The sequence below is a fragment of the Mesoplodon mirus genome, assembly GCF_964341445.2.
Source record: "Mesoplodon mirus genome assembly, chromosome: 2".
Taxonomy (NCBI): Eukaryota; Metazoa; Chordata; class Mammalia; order Artiodactyla; family Ziphiidae; genus Mesoplodon; species Mesoplodon mirus.
In genome coordinates, this window is record NC_138977.1 from 27,625,905 (window position 1) to 27,647,957 (window position 22,053).

Sequence of the window (22,053 nt, forward strand, 5' to 3'; positions counted from 1 at the left end):
CAGCTCCTTTGCAGCTAGGTAGTATGTCATATCACCAGTTGTGGCCAATAAAAAATCAGTGGAAGTGATGTATGCATTTTCGGATCTGGTCCATAAAATCCTCTCACCCACAGTCCTCCCTTTCTTCTCACAGACGACAGGTGTTGAAGTGTATCTATGAGATGGAAATAGCATTGTCTCTGAGTTCCCACTGGGACCTGAGTAACTCACCCACCCACAAACTAAACTGTCAATCATATTTAACTATTACAGGAGAAGTAATATATTGTTTCAAGCCACTGAGATTTTTCGTCTTCTCTTTTTGTATTTTTGTTACAACAGCATAGCATAGCTTACCCTGACTAATTCAGTCTGCATATTAAGGGTAAATAAGATGTGTTCCTTCTATCGCTCAGCATTTATCATATGCTATGAATTGAATTGCTCTCATGTCGAAATAATACTTTCCCAAACTTTAAAGTCTTCATTAATCCTTATCAAATTTGGCTGTATACTTTATTTTCCATGTACTGTGGAGAGCTTTGTGTATTTCTAAATGTTAGGCAACAATTGTAGGTAGTTAAAAGATAAATTAAGTGAAAATAAAGCAAGAATTGCCAAAGGTTGAAGAGAGTTACAATAGGAAGTAAATGGCAAATTCTAAGGGAATAAAAGTTTATATTTGGTAACTCAAATTGGATTTCTTTTTTGTTTTAGAAGAATGAACTTGAAGGAAGAACAATTGAAGAACACTTTTGAGGGTTGATTCAATGTTTTTTTTTGTTTTCCCTTTAGTCATTTTTGCAGGGCTAGTAAATGAAGATGTAGTCCATACAAATCAAAGGTCACAGTGTTTTTAATTTTAAAAATTTAATTTAAATAATTAATTTAAAAAATCACTTATATATCACACGGTTCAAAGTTCAAAATACACAAAATTCTGTATTTTGAAAAGCCCCCCTCCCACCCTTATTCCCCAGACCCTTAGTTGTTCTTATCAGGAGCAAGTCAAGCTACCAATTTCTTATTTATTCTCCCAGAGGTTTTGTGTATTTACAAAGAATGATATATCTATATCACTCCCATTTATTTTTTAAAGCACACATTACTCTTAACACTTAATTCAGCAGTGATTTTTTGATATCATTTAAAATATATGCAGAATTCAAATATATCTTACCACTTCCTCTCCTAACACCTTGGTTTGAGCCCGTGTCATCTCTTGTTTCTATTAAAGAAATAGCCTTTTGACTAGCAGATCAACCAGCATGATCCTTTGGGAAAACAAAGTCAGATCATATTACCCATTTGTTGTGGACCCTTTGATGGCTCCCCCGTCATACTCAGAGTGGCCGCATTCTTTGCCTTAGTGTACACTATGACCTGATTGTCCTCCTCCCACTGACTCTCAGATCTCATCTTGTACCTGTCAGCCTCATCATCAAGTAGCTGCCACACCAGCCTCCTTGCTGTACCTTGAACATATCTCAAGGATTTTGTACCTGTCCTCTATCCCTGGATGGTTCTTTTCCCAGATAGCTGCATAGCTAATTTCCTCACTTCTTTCAGATCTCTGCTCAAATGCCACGTTAACATGGGGAACTTCCTTGATAACCCTAAGTAAAATAGCAACAATCCTGCCCCCCCATCCTCCTTACATTTGGTTTTACCCCATTGACACAATATTGACATATCCATTCTTATTTGTTTATTGTCGGTACCCCACATAAGCTGAAACTTAGTTTTGTCCATTGTATTCTCTTTGCCTAGAGCAGTAGTTGGGGTCCAGGTGGGCACACAGGTTGGGTAGTGAAGAGTCACTTCTGAATTATACAAGACAGTCTGAGGTTGGGAAAAGACACACCTCAGTAAGTGCTCAATAAGGTTTTGTTAAACAAAATAAACAAATGACTTGCCATATTAGTATGTAAATGTGTATCTCATTCTTTATTTAATAGTTGCACAGTATTCCACTTGTGCATGGAAGATATGTACATACCTTACTATACTTAATTAAGCCCCCAACCGATTGATATTTAGGTTGTTTTCAATCTTTTGGTAAAAAGAAAATACTGCAAAGGATAACCTTTTACATACCTATTTTTAAAAACTAGATTGCCAGTTTATTATAAAAGAATACAACTCAGGCCAATTAGATGGAAGAAACGCATAGGGCAAGGTATGGGGAAAGGCCATGAAGCTTCTGTGTTCTCTGTGAGCACACCACTCTCCCCAAGTTTCCACATGGTCACCAATCTGGAAACATCATACGTACATCATTTAAAAATATTTAGGTAATATGGATCTCTGGGATAATTTCCTAAAGGTAGAAATGCTATGTCAAAGGGATGTGCCTTTGTGATTTCATTAGATATTGCTAAATTGCTTTCCAAAGAGATTGTATCAACATATAATTTCATCAATCATGCATAAAGGTGTTTGTTTCTCCACACCTTCAACAACATCGTGTGTTACATTTCCACATTTATGTCATAAGACTTCTTTCCTAGGAAGATTGTCATATTCTCAAAAGTTGAATGAATTCCAAGGAACATATGGAGAGATAGCATTTTCTAAATCAGCTTCTCAATAAGGTGAAATGATTAGAGCAAGGACAAACATGACATGACACATCAGATTAAAAGAAAAAAACTGAAGATGATAATTAAATGAAAAATTAATAGGAGAGAAATTATTGGAAACATTTACCAACATAAACCTCATGCAAATAAGTATAGAAAGAATGGGCAGAGACTTAAAAAATTTTTACTTAGTGTTACCACCTCAGGGTGTTGAAGTTTTTCTACACATCTAGATCGTCCCTCCAGTTTTCATTTCCCCCAATCTAGCATAAATCTGAGGTAGACTTTCAGAGACTGACAGTTTCTTTCTTGGATTATTATTATTTTTTTGCTTCAGTCATATACCAGCAGGATTTCTCATCTGGCATTCTATGAAAGAATTAAACTCTAATTATCTAAGGCAGAGGTCAACAAACTTATTCTGTAAAGGACCAGGTAGTAAATATTTTTTGGCTTTGAAGGCTGTGTGGTTTCTGGTAAGGATTCAACTCTACCATGGTAGCTCAAAAGCAGCCATAGACAATGCATAAATGAATGAGTATAACTGTGTTACAATAAAGCTTTATTAACAAGTTGGGAAACTGGATTTTGCCTGTGTGGCAGTAGTTTGTCAACACCTTCCCTAAGGTACAGATGAACATAATGAATGAAGCACTATCCTATGCAATTAGATGGCACTAGCTATCGCTTATCTCTGGGAGAATTGAGAAAATAGTCACTCAAATCATTTTTTATATGGCCAATTCTTTTGCAAACTGTAGATGAGAAGGGCAATGGGACCTAGAAAACCACCTTGTAATTGAAGTCAACTAATCCCAGTGAAACCTAAACGCTGTGCCTCTGTCAATGGCGGGCGGTGGTCCTCTTCATCCCTACTTAGCGTCTTTGGTCTGCGGCTCCTTTAATTCCTCCTTGCCCAGCCCTGAAGTGTGGTTGAAAATACATGCTGCTGCATCCTGTGTTCTCTTTTTAATTCCCTAGTTCACCCATGGCTTGATGTTCTCATAACTTAATTGATACCAACAGTATTTTAAAACAACCCCCTAGCCCCTCTAGTAGCTTTTGTTAGTTTTGTGCAGTGGGTGGAAAATGAACGGATGGAGCACTGGAGATATTTCTCACTCCAGGGGCAGGGGCAACATGTGATTTCTGGGAGAAAAATCAGTGGCTAGAAGACAAAAGACCCAAGCACAGTAGCATGGCATGTGGGGTTCAGGTGGGCACACAGATTGGGCAGTGAAGAGTCACTTCTGAATTATACAAGACAGTCTGAGACTGGGAAAAAACACACCTCGCTTGTCTTTTCATTTCCTTTCCATTTTTTATTTTCTGCAAGCCTTCTAGTCTTTTCTTTGTACTTTTATGTCTTTTCCAGAAGCACATAGGCTTGAGAGAGGAAAAAGTTAAAACTTAAGCTAGTTGGTCTAGTTTCTGGTTACTCTTCAAATAATAGATTAAGTATGAAAGAAGTTCAAAACCATTGAGTAAAGTTGGCTTTTGTATTATTTGTAAAATTTAGTTATTCTTTATTTCCAGATAGCACAAATAATGCATTGTTGGTTTTACTCTTAGAAACATTTACTTCAGTTTTCAAGTCAGTAGATAATGATTATTTTATTTGGCTGCATAAATGCAGAGGTAGCATTTTGAACCCATCTGAGTATTTTATCACTATCATGAGTATCTGAAATACAAAGATTTTCTTAGAAATAGAGTGACCCAGAATTCCTGTCCTCGGCCTTTCTTCCCAAATCAGGCCAAAGAGAAATAAAATACCTAGTCTTTGATCAGTTAAAATACTGATAGTTGGGAAAACAACAAGCAGTAGATTGTTTTCCTACCCATTGTGAAACAAAATAAAATGTTTACCTATAGGGAACACTAGATCGTCTTTAAGTCGCTCTCTCCTATCTTTTCTTCCTATTTTCTTGATGGACTCAATCTCTTACCTGAGCAAACATCTTTCTCTGTTTGGCTTCTATTCTCTGAGTGGACAGGACAGTGACCTATTAACTGCAGTGTGGGCTCTGACTTTTTCAGGAGCAGGAATTTGAAATACAACTCTTATCCATCATATTTCTCCAATTCTTAGCTCTCCTTTACTTTTAAACACTTCACAAAATGGAAAACCTATTTGAATAAAAGCAGGTAGTTTTTTTGGAGATACACAAGGAAAAGCTATGAAGAGAAGTAGGGTATTTTTCTTTAGTATGTGGCTGCTTGAAAGTTGGTGTTACATCAAGAGAAGTTTTTGAAAGTTGCTGTTACATCAAGAGAACTTTTTTGTTAAGTGTGATTAGAGTTTGAACAAAGTCTATTTCTAACATTCTCATTAGGGAAAAAAATAAGGTATCTATAGCTATATATTTATAATAAATTTCAGAGGGCAAGTATATATTTAAACCTATATTAATTGCACATCAAAACAGGAGGCATATGTGGTGGGTACATTCCAAAAGGTCTTAGAATTACAATAAACATTCCAAGTTTCATATACTTATCCAAATTCTCTCATCAAGCATCCAGGATGTGAAGCTATGAGAACAGGATTTCTTGAGAGAATACCAATACATTCCAGTCTCTGGGAGACTCAGAAGATTCTCACTCAATTTATTATTACTTTGGCTGTAAACCAGAAAGAAATGATAGAACACTAAAAAAAAGTACAAGATGGAAAATTTGTTAAAATATTGAAAAAAATTTGTGCTTGATTGGGGTAAAGCTTAAGAAAATGCTATTTATCTGAGACAGTTTCTTTACTACTTTATGCAAACATGAAATAGCATACTTTTCATTTTTAGTGCAATATCTCTGTTCTACAATAAAGGCGATGAGGGGTACAGTTGCTTCTGAAGCACCTTGAATTGATTTGGTAGATTGGTTATGCTCTAGGTAACAAAATAATGGCCTGGGGGTTTGACAGTTATTCTACGAACCTATTGGGATATTTTATTTCATGTCTCTGCTTTGCCATCTGGCCCAAAATATTATTGATTGATTGTTAAGTGCTTCCTATTTTGAGTCAATTCAATTAAGGAAACTTGAAGGTCTGAGGGAATATCAATGCTTTCTAATAATAACAGCTAGCCTCACTGAACAACTACCCCAGGCACTGAATTGTCTCTTATCCATCCATCAATCCAACAAAGAGATAACTAATAAGGACCTACTGTATAGCATGGGGAACTCTACTCAATACTCTGTGATGGCCTATATGGGAAAAGAATCTTAAAAAGAGTGGATATATGTATATGTGTAACAGATTCACTTTGCTGTACACCTGAAACTAACCCAACATTGTAAATCAACTATACTCCAATAATTGTTTTTTTAAAAAATCCATCAAAGAAGGTCTTTTTTTTTTAATCTTCATTTTCCAGGGAGAGCACCAAGGCTCAAAGAAATGAAGTGATTTGCTCAAGGACTTGTAATTCAAGTCCAGTTCTGTTTGTCTTTAAAGCATCTGTTCTATCCCTCTCTAACTTAATTCACCCTTTAAGATTTTTAGTATTCTGACCTATGCCCTGGGTGACTGCTTGGGTAACTTTTCTAAACAGTATGTTGATAGTAATATGCATACATACCTATGATATTTGCTTGAGAGGAAAATGTACAGGGCAGGGACAAGTATGGATGAATTGGGTCTTTTACAAGACTGGAACTCAGTAACAAGAAGCAATGTAGACCTAAGCTACGATCCTTACTAGATGCAGGTTAGGTATCTTTGGTAGTATGGTGGAGTCCTTCCTGTCACTACGATGCTATCAGCACTGATTTTACTCTAGAAAAAAATAGACATGGAATGACACTTTTCCCTGAGTGCTTACACATTATAAATTTGCAAGGTACTAGGATCAGAGGTTTACAAAGACTCAGGCCACTTAAACCATATTGCTTTGGATAACTTAGACACTGCTGTTTTAAAATCTACTAAAGCAGGGCTTCCCTGGTGGTGCAGTAGTTGAGAGTCCGCCTGCCGATGCAGGGGACACGGGTTCATGCCCCGGTCCAGGAGGATCCCGCATGCCGTGGAGGGGCTGGGCCCGTGAGTCATGGCCGCTGAGCCTGCGCGTCCGGAGCCTGTGCTCTGCAACGGGAGAGGCCACAACAGTGAGAGGCCCGCGTACCGCCAAAAAAAAAAGAAAAAAAAATCCACTAAAGCAATGATATTATTTCTATTAAATGTAAACAGTTCAAATGTTCCGACTTAAGTCTGTAAAAATATGTAGTGTTCCTTCTATTTCATGTTTATTTCAGATACAAAAGCAATAATACAGTTAATTATAGTTTCCACCATCATGTGCTAGGAGAATTAAGGCTTATGCATTACTCTATGAGTCTCAAGTTTTAAAAAAGTTATTAAATGTATTGTTGTTTCTCTCAGCAAATTTTAACACGTTTGGGCTCTTTGACCCTTTGTACTATCATATTGTTGTCACCACTTTGGACATGTTTCTTTGTGTATTTCACTGCCCCTACCATGATGTATTGCTCTTAATAAGTATAATAAATATTTTTTAATAAAACTGAGTCACAAAATGGTTACAAAACTCTTTCCCTGGTATTCAGCTCATTAATGGTTATGAGATCAGCATGTCCGACGGTAAGTGCATCTTTTAATTTTCTTGATCATCCCTTAGTCTTATTTACTGTGGGCAAGTGGCTCCCATGGATTGCTTTCTCCACATCATCGGTGGGAAACGTCTGCAGCTGTGGCATCATAGATGGCATCTCTGAACCTAAATAGCTTCAATTTGGTGCTCTTCCTCCAAGCAATTTTTCTTCTTTCCAGACTTTTTTCTTTTCTTTTTCTTTTCCTTTATTTGGTGTTCTTCCTCTATAATAAAAAAGAATTTAGAAAAAAGGATTGGGAATTAACAATTTGGAAGAGCAGAAATTAACTTTGGTCATGAAAGGACTTGGATACTCACTAACACAGCTTTTCCTGTTGGCTAAGGAAAAGAATGGCACCTAGGGAAAGAGGACAGGCAAAGAGAAAGCAGAAATCTGCCCGCTGAGAAGAACTTACTGAGCACTCGTTTCTACCCAGGTGATGTTTCCGTTCAATACCACAAAGGCTTATAATGTCCTTTGTAAGACGTGAATTGCCTCTCAGCTATACGAGCATTTAGGTTGATGTTAAAATTAACTGCATGTATGTGCACTGCCATGCGTAAAACAGATAGCTGTATAGCACAAGGGAGCTCAGCTCGGTGCTCTGGGGTGACCTAGATGGGTGGGGTGGGGGGGAGTGGGTGGGAGGGAGGTCCAAGAGGGAGGGGGTACATGTATACATATAGCTGATGCTGTTCGTTGTACAGCACAAACTAACCCAACGTTGTAAAGCAACTATACCCCAATAAAAAATAAATAAATAAAAAAAATTTTAAAAATTAAATTAAATTAACTGCATTTGAGAAACACGTCATCTATGGGACAGAGGAGGCTGTAGCGAGCTGGGTGCTTAAGACAATTGGTGATAGATCCGGGAGCCCACTGTGCTCTGACCCATGAGTCTGGGGTTCATTGTCATTTGGTCTGGTGGCCAGTCTCAGATTATTGGGGGGGGGGTCCCTGGAGCTAGTGTATGAACTATCAAGACACCATTTCTTTAGACATTAGTTAACATTTCTTGGGAGGAATAAGTTAAATACAATTTAGATATAATTATGACTGTCCTCCAGAGACTCAAGAAGTCTAGGCTAAACTTAGGGAGTAGCTAAGACAATGAGTGAAGAATTGGAGAAGACCACTAAACCAAAAGAGCTAGATTTTCCTTATTCTTTGCCATGAAGTAGCAGTACGATCTCTGATAAATCGTTTTATTTCTCTGATGCTGTTTTCTAAAGTTTTAAATGAGTTGTATTGGGAAAGCTTTAAAATACCTTATGGCTTTGAAATTCTACTTCTGTCAAACTTGATCACTCGTACTGTCCATGTTTATTATTTAGGGCAGATGGGAATTAGCATCATTAATCACTCATTCCTTCCTTCCTTCCTTCATTCAGCAGTTACTGAGTGCCCCACCACCCCATGCCTCAGGCTCTGTTCTAGATACCTCGGATACATCAGTAAATAAAACTGACAAAGGGCTTCCCTTGTGGCGCAGTGGTTGACAGTCTGCCTGCCGATGCAGGGGACACAGGTTCGTGCCCCGGTCCGGGAAGATGCCACGTGCCGCAGAGCGGCTGGGCCCGTGAGCCATGGCCGCTGAGCCTGCGCGTCCGGAGCCTGTGCTCCGCAACGGGAGAGGCCACAACAGTGAGAGGCCCGCGTACCGCAAAAAAAAAAAAAAAAAAAAAAAAAAAAAAAAAAAAATATATATATATATATATATATATATATATATACTTATGTGTCCTTTTCAACGTGGAATCTAGAGGTGAAAATAGACTTTTTCTAAAAGTGTTTTGACTGAAACATATTAACTGCAAATATTCTAAAGGTTAAGATCTACTCTTGTATAGTCCATAAAGTAAAACTTTGTTTTAGTTTTTACATAAAATTGATTTTAGTAAATTTGAGGTTTTCTGTTTTTCATTTGTTGAAAACTATGGTTAGTGAAATAATGAGTAAAACCTGATTCTTATTTACTTCATTTATAGCAATAAGACTTCATGAATATTGAGTGAAGTCACTTAAAGTGACTCATATGTTGAAATTTATTGAATTACTTTAATAGGAATTTCAAAATCTGTAACATAGGGAAATAACTCAATTTTCAGAATTGTTTTAATACTTGAGTGGAAATCCATTTTAAAAGATTTTTCAAATACAGTGTCATTCAAGTGAGTGATACCAGGTAAAGAAACTGCTTAGCTTGTAAGTTTTTCAAATTTCCTGTTTAGGTATTTTAGTCATCACAGCGTTTCATGTACATTTTTAAAAGCAAGGGTTTTGCTTAGCAAAAGGGCCTACAAGAATCCTGATGCTGTATGTAGCCTACCAAGGACTATGTTTCATGCTTATCTGATTGCCGTTTATTTATTGTGAGAGAGAAGTGGGCATGCCCTAAAGAAAGGGAAGCTGACGTGGTCTCCAAATGAATGCATGGGTGTCTCAATGTTTTGAGTCCCCTTCTCAGCAGACCTGGATTCCTAGCCCTTTGCTACACCTGAAGGAACATTCTGCATAAAAGGGTTAGACTGATCTGACATATCACAGAAATGCTGAAGTGACCACAGAGAATAAGGAACCTGGGAAAGAAACACTAACTTCAGTTGCTGTCAGAGAAGAATAAAAGATTAAAAAACAACTTATTCTCAAGAATAAGAACCATCTTCACACGTTGCTTATCTCTGACTTGCAGAAATGCTCTGTGGTGATGCAAACATAGGGGTGAAAAAGCATCAGATTAATAAAGATTTAATTAAACTCTTACATATCTGGTAATGGCTATGAGGTAAAATTGATTTGCATTTCACTCTTTTTTAGTTATAAATCCTAAATTTATAGGTAGGAGCAAGACTCCAGAGGTCAACTTACCAACAATTATACACTGAGACTCTCATGCCTCTACCCAATGAAGTTTCTTTTAGAGTTGACAGATATTTTGGTAGATATGAATGAAAGTGCAATTATATAAAAAGTTCATGTTAAATGGCAACATGACTTTTATGTAAGTTTCAAATCATTAAGTTACTCCTTAATCTAATCCATATAGGTATTTGACCAAATTTTTAATACTACATATGGAATGCCAGTATATATAAAGGAGAGACTTCAGGTCTCTGCTTAAGTGGATTCATCAGACTCGTGCTGCCTTTGGTTCTCCTTCAACACGCTTAGCGCCAGTGCTCTGACAGATCTGGTTCTGCATTCCAGAACCGTCCACTTAACTCTCCGCAGATCCCGGGAACGCACAGACTTTTGGAGGCTGGGACTGAAGCTGACTGAGGAACTCTTTATGACAATTAAATTACTTTCCAATTCTTATTGTGTGTTTCAGGAAAAGAAATTCCAGGAATGGTTTCTTCTGATATTTTTTATTTCCCCAGATCAATAGAATTTTCCATGCAAGAACATCAGCATTGCACCCAAATCAGTTTTTTTGTTTTGGTTGCTTCTTAATTCTCAAGTTTCATGCATGCCTCAGAACTCTCCAAATTTTCTGTTAAGATATAAAATCAAACACTTTTACCTTCTAAAGTGGTAAATTTTGTACTGAAATATAACATAAGAATACCACAGAATACTATTTGAAAGTGATTTCAAATTTCTGGAAAAAAAAGGGGTGTAATATATTGTATGTGTTTCCTTAATTTAGCTCAAGAAATGGACTTAATATTTGAAAGAAAAAGAGTTTTATGGATTAAGGCTAGACACTAGAAGTTAGTTGATCTGAAATATTTTTCCTTCAGTATTATTGCTAAGACACTAATTGCTGTGACTGTTTCTCTTTTTACACAGTGGAAATCCTAATATTTGCCACAGATTTGCCACATAGGGAAACAAAGAGTATATATAAGATATTTGGGGAGAGGCAATGTTTATCTTCGTAAATAGTGTTACTTATCAGAAGAATCAGCTCTAGTGAACCTAAACAGGTAGAGCAATTATATTCAGTTCTCAATGACTTTTCTGTAAGATAAGTATACACAGTATTAAAAAATTGTTCCAAATCAGGACCAGTGGGTTCAGTGACCACTGGTGATATTTGTATTACTGCCTGAGAAAAGCAAGGAGTTGAAAAGACACCTGAAAAATATTTATACAATCCCAAGTCTTCGTAACAGTACAAGACTGAGGACGGTGGGGAGAGTGTTTAAAAGGTATTGCAGAGGAGCTGAGCATGGCGCCTAGACTGAGGATGGTATTATAGGCCTGAAAAACTGCCCATGACACATGCCCCAAGCTCATACATATCACATAAATAACTCTGCCAAGGATGCTAAAACACAAGTATGTGTCTAAACCAGAACCTGATGCTATGTTCAAAGGCCTTCTCTTAAATGGTTGACTTAAGTCCTAAAGAGACTAGAACAGAGCAGGATGAAAAACAGACCTATATTCTTGGGAAGCTGAGAATGTGCATGTTTATGTAAAATGTACTTTTTAAAGAGGTGTGAATTTGGAGGTCAGGATTAAGATATCTAGAATTTCCATTATCCAAGTAGCACGAGTCTAGTTCATGACATTTGAGAATCAATGTCAAGGAAGAAAGAGCACAGAGAACACTGGTCAGCTCTGACTTTATCCACTCGTCTTGGCTTTAAAAAAAGGCCCAAATGCTTATTTTTAACTTGGAATCAAAAGAAAAATGTAGAGAAAGAAAGGAAAACAAGAGAGAAAGGAAGAAAAAAAAGGAATAAAGGAAGGAAAGAAGGAAGGGAGAAACAAAGGAAAGTTAAAATACCAGATGAATACTGTGTTTATCCTCTGGAAAATATGCATTTCTTCTTCTCAACCCCTTATAATAGTTATAAAAGTCTTGACACACCATTTAGTATGTCCCCTAGTGTTTTCCAGGGAATAATATCATTCATTCCAATCAATATCTTATTTGTTAAAAATAGTTTTAAGAAATATTTAATGAAAAATTTGAGATGTAAACAAAGAAAACTGAAAATTATTAATATATAACCACCTATCCCAGAGGGCAGGACTTACTCTCATTTCACTTCCCTTCATTTTCAGTCCTCAAAAATTTCTGGAAAATGTTCTTTAGTTCATGCAAAGAATTTTGTATCAACTGTAACCTCATGGTTTCACTAGGGATTCCAAGAACAAAGTTTGAGCTATGATTCCTATTGGTTTGTGTGTGCTAATCTAAGATCCAACAACTTTTTTCTTATATATTTTTGCATCCTATACATACACATTTATATTTTAAAAGGCACATCTGGGTGAAGCCAAGTGGGCTCCAAGCCTCTTAACCCAACCTAGTGGGTCAGAGTGTTCAAACAAAGCAGTTGGGCAGTGACTTTTGCCCACCTGACTTTGGGCAAAAGTCAATTCAGCTGTTGACTTGGGTTGGGTTGGATTCTTGACCTAGAAAAACTTGCCTCTATCATTTAGGCACAAAAGAAAAACGTCAGTAGCTGAAATGTGAGAATGTTTTCTAAATAACCAGTTTTTGACCCAAGAATACTGGAAGAAAGCCCTAGAACTCTAGAAGAAAATATACTTATAAACTAAAATATATTTTCAAAAATGAACAATTATGAATCTCTCTCTCTCTCTCTCTCTCTTTTTTTTTTTTTTTTTGTATTTCTAAATCCTCCAGTCTCTGGCAATAATTCTGACTACCGAGTGACAGAATTTTAGCTACCCATAAGGAAGTGTAGTTGTCAAGACTTCTGGGAAGATGTCACTGATGTAGGGTCTCACACGTAACATAGGCTAGGCCCTGGGAGTAGCTTCCAGGCAGCTCCTGAATGGTATTTTTCAGTATCTCCAGAGATATATAATTTCAAGTAATATAATTATTACTCGAAACTGGAGCCACAAAGGCTGTAACTGCTGGTGGTTAGAGCTGGTTTACTGAGCAAAAGTCCTTCAACTAGGATTCAATTCCTGGGAAATTGGGTCATACAAATAAATTCTGTTACTTTTCCCAAATCCATAAAGTTGAGTTTTTCCTTAGAGTTATAATTTTATATGTAAATTTGATATTGATTTATTGTCCACACATACTTTTAAAAAAATGCTTGTCTCTTGACCATCTCAGATGGGAAACCATAGTTTATGTGGTCTTTAGGGACAACCAGTATTCCTCATACTACATCATTTTTACTATCTACAAATTGTAGTTTGGATAGAGCTTATGGAGCTGAGAGGATCTATCTGTAGCCATGACATTTAATTATCTATTCCAAATGAAATTCTGCTTCTACTGTAAGAAAGTATCTGATTTTTATAATTCTTGAAACAAAAGTTTCCATATGTTAAAGAGACATATATAACAAGCTTATGTAAAATATACAGATCTGTAGCTCAAGAATTTATCTCATTAATGAACTAAATATTACTTAGTGCCTAGATAAATGATTCTTTGAATATGATTTGTATTTGACAGCTTCCAGGGTTCACTTGAATGCATCATCTCACTGTATCCTCACTGTATCACCGCAATGAGAAGCGCAGGCTTCTCACTGCAGTGGCTTCTCTTGTTGCGGAGCACGGGCTCTAGGCACACGGGCTTCAGTAGTTGTGGCTCGTGGGCTCTAGAGCGCAGGCTCAGTAGTTGTGGCGCATGGGCTTAGTTGCTCCGCGGCATGGGGGATCTTCCTACACCAGGGCTCGAACCCGTGTCCCCTGCATTGGCAGGCGGATTCTTAACCACTGCGCCACCAGGGAAGCGAAGTGGTTAAGTGGTGTTACCTCCATTTTACAGAGTTGGAGATTGAGGCTTGCAGATGTTTGATTATGGACCCTAAATATCAGTTAATGAAGTTTTTGAGAAGCAAAGCAGTGTAAAACAACCAAGACAGCTAACGAAACCCATTTTGGAGTGATTTTTAAATGCTTCTGTCCTGGAAAATGGCTTTTCTTCTTTTACTAAATGTTATAAGACTATGAGTACAATTCAGGGAATTAAAAAAAAAAAGATCTCCCCCCCAAACAAACAGACAAACAAACCCTGAGGAGCAGCTGATAATAGCAAAGACCTTTTTGTCCAGAGGTGCCCACGGTACTCTATAAAATCAGCTGAATGAGCCCAGCTGTGTGGCACATCACTTTGAAATGGCCCCATGCTGTTTCTTGTTTTAATTCCCAGGTGTGTACATAAGACGCAAGATTTCCAAACTAGGCTATTCTTATTTGCATCTCAACCCCTGAGAAAGTGAACTGTTTGTGGATCTTATTTCTCCTAAAATCTTTTGTCCTCTCTTAAACAGGAGTCAACAAACAGTATTCTTCAATTTATTGGTTTAGTGCTGGATTTTCATTCTTATGAAATTTATTATGGTATAGCTAATCCCACCTGTTTGGTTATTTTGCCATTTTTTGAAAGTTTTCTCATACCCACCAAACATCCTTTTCTGCATTAGAAAAATATCCGTATTTGTGGCATTTTCTAATATCGGGAACCAATGGCATCTAACAGATTTACCATCCTCAAATTCAATGGTTGTTTATTTCAGAGTTCAAGCAGAGTGGCAGCCAGGCTGCGGTCATTAGTCTATAACTCAAAGGCAGTACTGGGAGTCAAGCCTGGAATTCTTTGTCCTCTAATCATGTATTTTACACCTCTCCAGGGAGTGGTGAGGAAGAATTGATGTGCACTTTCAGCTCCCACACTATGTGTCTCATCTCCCAACTGGGCCTCTGTCTCCAACTTTCTTCTTACTTAGCTCTACTTCTAATTTTTATTTTTAGGGCCACCATTCTTGGCTTGATTTTCAGCAAGCGGTGTGTGAGCAGCAGAATTTTTTTTACTCTGGTCAGGGGAAATTGTGTCTGGAATCCTTGTCATTTCTAAGTTCCTAAAGCAATATCTCGCTAGTTAATTTAACAAATGTTAAGTTGCTAAGAGAGTAGATCTTAAAAGTCCTCGTCACAACAAAAATACTTTTTTCTAACTATGAAGAATGACAGATATTATTAAACTTTTCATGGTGATCATTTCACAATGTGTACAATTAGTGAATCATTATGTTGTATACCTGAAACTAATATAATGTTATATGTCAATTATACCTCAATAAAAAATGTATGTCATTCCAAAAGACAAACCTCAGAATGGGAGAAAATATCTGAAAATGAAGCAACTGACAAAGGATTAATCTCCAAAATTTACAAGCAGTTCATGCAGCTCAGTATCAAAAAAACAAACAACCTAATCCAAAAATGGGCAGAAGACCTAAACAGGCATTTCTCCAACCAAGATATACAGATTGCCAACAAACACATGAAAGAATGCTCAACATCATTAATCATTAGAGAAATGCAAATCAAAACTACAGTGTGATATCATTTCACACTGGTCAGAATGGCCATCATCAAAAAATCTACAAAAAATAAATGCTGGAGAGGGTGTGGAGAAAAGGGAACCCTCATACAGTGTTGGTAGGAATGTAAATTGATACAGCCACTATGGAGAATAGTATGGAGGTTCCTTAAAAAACTAAAAATAGAACTACCATACGACCCAGCAATCCCACTATTGGGCATATACCTTGAGAAAACCATAAGTCAAAAGAGTCATGTACCACAATGTTCATTGCAGCTCTATTTCCAATAGCTAGGACATCGAAGCAACCTAAGTGTCCATTGATAGATGAATGGATAAAGAAGATGTGGCACATATATACAATAGAATATTACTCAGCCATAAAAAGAAATGAAATTGAGTTATTTGTAGTGAGGTGGATGGATGTAGAGTCTGTCATACAGAGTGAAGTAAGTCAGAAAGGGAAAAACAAATACCGTATGCTAACACATATATATGGAATCTAAAAAAAAAAAAAAAAAATGCCATGAAGAACCTAGGAGCAAGACGGGAATAAAGACGCAGACCTACTAGAGAATGGACTTGGGGACACGGGGAGTGGGAATGGTAAGCTGGGACAAAGTGAGAGAGTGGCATGGACATATATACGCTATCAAATGTAAAATAGCTAGTGGGAAGCAGCTGCATAGCACAGGGAGATCAGCTTGGTGCTTTGTGACCACCTAGAGGGGTGGAATAGGGAGGGTTGGAGGGAGACACAAGAGGGAGGGGATATGGGGATATATGTATATGTATAACTGATTCACTTTGTTATAAAGCAGAAACTAACACACCATTGTAAAGCAATTATACTCCAATAAAAAAAATGTACATCATAAAGAAAACTGCTTATCTAGTTAACATTTTCTAAGGTTTTTCTGTATAAGTAGCTATACAGAAATGCATTCAAGTGAAGTGAAAACATTTGCCTGTACAGATGAAAAATTAATTACTTTCAATCTTTTTCTATAAACATCTGAAGAATACACTTTTCTATATTGGTAGTTTTCTTTCAGAAATTAATTCAAAATAGACAATAAATTCATTTTATTTAAAGGATTACTATAAGCAAATGATTATAATGTTTTTTTAAAGAATTATCCTGTATGTACAGATAGACACACTTATTTATAGATAAAGAACTTTAAACTTTGCAGTACTGTTTATATGCTATATTGGCATTTGTGTATTAAGTTTTTTGATATTTGACACGAAAATTCCAAACTCTGGCATTCAATGCTAAGTTAAACATTATTCTATTAAAATTTACATATCTCAACTATGGTATTTATTTTATATGCTTTAGACATAAGGTGATGTTTTGTATGCTTTTTAAAATTTATTTTTTAATTTACACAGAGTGCAATTCACTTTTTTTGCTAGGTAGTTCCAAGAGTTTGGACAAATGAAAAGGCAAAAGCATCACCATAATCAGGATACAGAACAAGACCCTCACTCCAAAATTTCCCTGTGGTGTTCCGTGCAGGCGAAACTTCCTCCCATCATTCATGTTGAAAACCACCGTTCTATAGTTTTCTGTCCCTATAGTTTTCTTTTCCGAAATGTCATGTAAATGGAATCATACAGTGTGCAACATTTTAAATGCAGCTTTTTTCACTTTAGCACAGTAGTTCTCAACAGAGAACAATTCTGCCTCCCACAGAGGATATTTGGAATAGTTGAAGACATATTTGGTAGTAAAACCTGGGGGGAGTGGGAGAGGGCTACATGCTCCAGTGGGCAGAGGCCAGGGATGTTGTGAAACGTCCTAGAACACAGGGACCACACCCACTACAAAGAAGTCTCTGGTCCAAAACGTCAGTGGTGCCAAGGCTGGGCAACGCTAACTTAGCGTAATGCATTTATGATTCATTCATATTGTTGCGTATATCAATAAGTGGTCCATTGTTTTCTATTGCTGAGCAATATTCCACTGTGTGAGTGTGTTATAGTCTTTATCCATTTACCTGCCAAAGGACAGTTTGGTTGCTCCCAGTTATGCAATTACGGAAGTTTTTGAGTGAACGAAAGTACTAGGGGTAGGATTGCTTGGTCATATGGTAAGTGTATTTTTAACTTTATAAGAAACTCTCCACACTGTTTTCCAGAGTGACTGCACCAGTTTAGTTTGCCTTCTCCCCAGCAACATGCAAACATCCAGATGTTCTGCATCTTTGGCACTGTTTGGTATTTGTATTGTTTGTTTGAATTTAGTCATTTTACTAGGTGTTTAATGGTATCTCATTGTGGCTTTCAGTTTGTCTGTTTGGGTTCATTTTTAGAATTTTATAATCTAATGCACATATTCTGAGATTACAAAAGTAGTATTATGTAAATGAGGTCTTGAATAATTAGCACAAGCTTATTAATGCCTGTGGACCTTCACTTTGTTCTTCCTCACTGTAGAGCTGCTGGTCCTTTTACAGCTTCTATTGTAAGAGAGACCAGTTTTGCAACATTAGGATGTGCTGATCTACCGGGTCTTCTCAGGACATGCCTGGCCCAGGACTTGAGCCAAGGAGGAGGAGAAGGCAGAAGCCATCCCCTTTTTACGTATCACTAAGGGATTATCCATCTGAGTGGACACCTTCCTCAGAGTTCACTGGGAAGGGACAAAGTGAATTCTACAGAAGCAGCCCCTGAGCACAACACAGCAAGACTGCTTTCTTGGATGCAAGTGTTTGTAAAACATTTCCCTCTACTGGCTGGCTGCTGAAAGTACTCCTAAGAAATCAGAGGAAACAATTCGCTACCTGCTCTCAAAATCTGCTCTTATTCCCACCTCTAACAACTGATTATTAAATGCTTTCTTGCATGTTTTCCTTCTTTTAAAATATCCCTTTGATCAAATATTAAATTTGGGCTTCCCTGGTGGCGCAGTGGGTGAGAGTCCACCTGCCGATGCAGGGGACGCGGGTTCGTGCTCCGGTCCCGGAAGATCCCCCATGCCGCAGAGCGGCTGGGCCCGTGAGCCATGGCCGCTGAGCCTGCGCGTCTGGAGCCTGTGCTCCACAACGAGAGAGGCCGAAGTACCGCAAAAAAAAAAAAATTAAATTCATCCCCCTATTTCCCTCAATTAGTTGTGACAGGAGTATTGATGCAAAGAGGATGCCATGATTTCATTTACAACGAACTTGACATTTGCCCTCAGAAATAAGCATCTGTAGCCCTGAACCATCCCATCAGGCTCCTGGCTTCCAGGTGGAAGGAACAGAGAGGGTGACCCCAGTCCTGTAGCGGCCATGCATTCTTAACCTGGGATAGGAATCATAAGGGCGCAAGGCTCACGGTGTCCAATGGGAACATACAAATTGCAGGAAATACCACTATGCTTAAAAACAGTGAATCTACAGACTGGCCAGCAATCTCAAGTGGTCTCTTGCTAATAGGGGCTTTCCTCACTTTTATGAAGTGAAGGCAGAGGAGTCCAGTTTGGGATCCACACATTCCGACATTTTACTCCCAACAATTTGACTGGACACCTAGGTGCCTGTGGCCTTCGGCACCCGCAGTATCACAATGTGATATTAGTTCAGCACATCCAGTGGTTCAACCACACAGCACGAGTGAACCTGGGGTGACCAAACCACCAACTCGAATTCCTAGAGAATCAGAAATGAGCACACACTGTCCTCCCTGACCTTCAAGAGCCCACTGTTACCCTAATGCTCACTTCCCTGGGACCAAAAGATATTTAATTTACATTCCAATTTCGGTAATTCATTTTCAAACTTAGGTCATTGCGAACAAGGCTTTAAGGGAGTCCAGAAGCCCTCAGTCGAAAATGATATAGTTGGTGCTCTGGTTTTCCATGGGTACCATCCATTCTCAATACTATTGATATTTTTACATTTTCTCAGGGTGGGAGGCTACTTTTTATTCACAAAAAGCTCAGGGTAAACAGTGGTGGATGGTCTTTGCTCATGGAATTGAGGTGTAAGGGTTCATTTGGCAACTCACCCTCACAGAGCTAGCTGCGGTGCCCTCAACCTCACAGCTGGTTCTGAATGAATCCCACTTTCCACACGCATGTCTGCGTGCCCCGTGCTGAGTAACAACGCGAACTGCAGTCATGCACCAGACCAAGACCCTGCCTCTTCCCAGCTGGGGCCCTGGGCACGTTGCTCATGGGAGTTTCCTGTCCTCATCTCTCAAGCAGAGATGATGATCCATTTTTAAAACGTGGTCATGAGTCTTGAACAAGGACTAAACATGTCAAGGGCTTGGCATGAAGTAAGCACTCAAAATCATGTTCTTTGCTCTATAGATATCATCAATTCTTGCAAATGCGTTATTTTACAGACAACTCAAATTGTGTACAAAGGGGAATAACCTCGTATCAAGTCAAATTACATGGGTAAAATCTGCACGCTCCGTACTCTGTTTCTGCCTCACTGCTCCTGATGCTGTAAGGATCCTGTCTTCTGGCTACTTATTGACTCTCATTTCTAAGCCAGGTCTAGAAAAAAAGGTAGGAATTTTCTTAAATGATAAATGTATTGTACTCGGTGCTGTTTGATTAGCGTGAAATAATTGCGGGGTGATTTTCCTTTACAAACAGATATCTTCAAATCCACCCTTCTTGATTGGCAGATCCATGAAACCTACAGAGCAATTTGTTCTAAGATGAGAAATCTGTTCACTTTATGCTCATCTGATTTCATGGTTTTTGAAATTATTCTTTTTCATTTCTATTTTTCAATGACATTTCTTTCAAAGTCCCAGTGGTGCTGAGTGGAAACGCATCCAGTGACCCTTCCTTGCCCAGGCTACGTCTTGCCAGGCTACCTCTTAACAATGCATACCTAGTCACGTCCCCCCACCCCTACCCGCCCAGCTTAAAATCATTAACTGCTGTCTCTTTGCTCCTGGGGTAAAATCAGAGACCCTGAACTTGGCCTCTGGTGCCCTGACCTTGTCCCAGCCACCCTGCCTGACCCTCTGTCATCAAACCATACTAGACGTCCGGGTAGTTCTTTGTGTCCCTTTCCATTGAACGGCCTGCCCATTCAGTGACTCCAGAGACAGAATGTGGCTCTCTTTCCTCCTCCGCCCTTGCCTTACGCTGAAGTCCGTCAACCTTCAACTTATATGTCATTTGTCCAGAGGTGTTTTCCTGGCTCTCCTCTGTGTAGTCAAATTTCCAGAGTATACGCACTTCGCCACTTTGTATTTCTTCCTAGCATTTATCATAGCTGTAACAAAACAGGTAGTGTTTAGATATTCACCCAACACTGTGTATGTAAGCTTTATGAGGGCAATTTTATTGATTGAAAGAGTCAACATCCGCCCAAACCAAACATTAGTTTAGTGAAACGCAGACCAAACTTTCAATCAATATTTGTCAAATGCACGATTGAACGGCATATTCAGTACCACTCCGTCAATGTCTAGTATATAGCAAATGCTCAACAAACGTTTGTTCAATGAATAAATGAACATTTTGTCTGTTCAGAAGGAAAAGGGGAGCTACCGCAGTGTGGAGAGAGTTTCAGGGGATTACAGTGAAAGGATCTTCTGCAGGAGAGCCAGAGATCCTATCTGCCTGACCATCAGTTCACAGGGCTTTCTGGGCGGAGACTTCTGCTTACCTGGGAGTGTACAGGTCACTGCACTCGTGTCAGGGCATATGGTCTGCCGCCATAGGGCTGGCTGCGTAACTTCAGGAAGTCACGTGTCTCCATTTCCTACATAAAGAAGGACACAGGGCTCTTCCTGCCTCCCCAGCCAATGTCACAGGTTTATGAGAGTCCGGTGAAAAATGTGAGAGTACTTTGTAGACTCCAAACAGCTCTAGACGTTTGAGTACTGAACTGTGAAAGCATTTATAACATGTTAGGAGGAAAATCGTTAACAGTCAATCAGTTCAGAAGGGTGTAAAGACCCTCCTCCCAATTCCTCCGTCCAGAGTTACCCACTCTTGCCAGTTTCTGTGTGTTCCTGTCCTTGTCAATATGGTCAATAGACTGATTTATCTGTATATACATACAGATAAACGTATACATATATATATATATATATATATATATATATATATATATATATATATATATACTTATAAACACACACGCAAATACCTACGTAAACCTAAAAGTACGAACCAGATCTCATCCCGTTCAGCAGTGTTCCGCTCCACTTACTGCATTGTGGGCTTTTTCAGCGACAGTGCACGTGGAGGTTTCCCAGCCACTGCATAGGACTCCCCCTGTGTGCACCTGCTATGATTTGTCTTTTCCATATTGGTGGATGTCTGGCTTGTTTCCATTTTCACCACTGTAAACAGGGCTTTAACAAACATCCTTGTCCAATTTGATTTCTTACCTTCTCTGCTTAAAATGATTGAATAGTTTCCTCTTTTTACACTCTGCACTGATATCTCATGCCACGTGACAGAAGCCTGGTGCTCATTTATGGTATAGCTGTAGAGCCAAAGTTGTCTTTATCATGTTACCTCTAGCTCTGGGGCAGCTTCAGAATTATCTCTGGTGTAGCCTACCTGCTCAGGCAAAGTCGGGCTGTTTACTGCTTGTGACTTTCCACATCTATCTTTTTGCCTTT

At 38.4% G+C, this 22,053-nt stretch overlaps 1 protein-coding gene across 1 annotated transcript in view; it reads right to left on the reverse strand.

Annotated features, from left to right (window-relative positions):
* Window positions 1-7,300: 7,300 nt before the first annotated feature.
* SMIM31 (small integral membrane protein 31) overlaps window positions 7,301-22,053 on the reverse strand; it is a gene marked incomplete at both ends in the record, with an annotated part of 36,101 nt that continues 21,348 nt past the window's right edge. Inside the window, one exon of the mRNA XM_082642548.1 lies at window positions 7,301-7,398. Within this exon, the coding sequence (XP_082498674.1) occupies window positions 7,301-7,398 (98 nt within the window). The remainder of the gene's footprint in view (window positions 7,399-22,053) is intronic.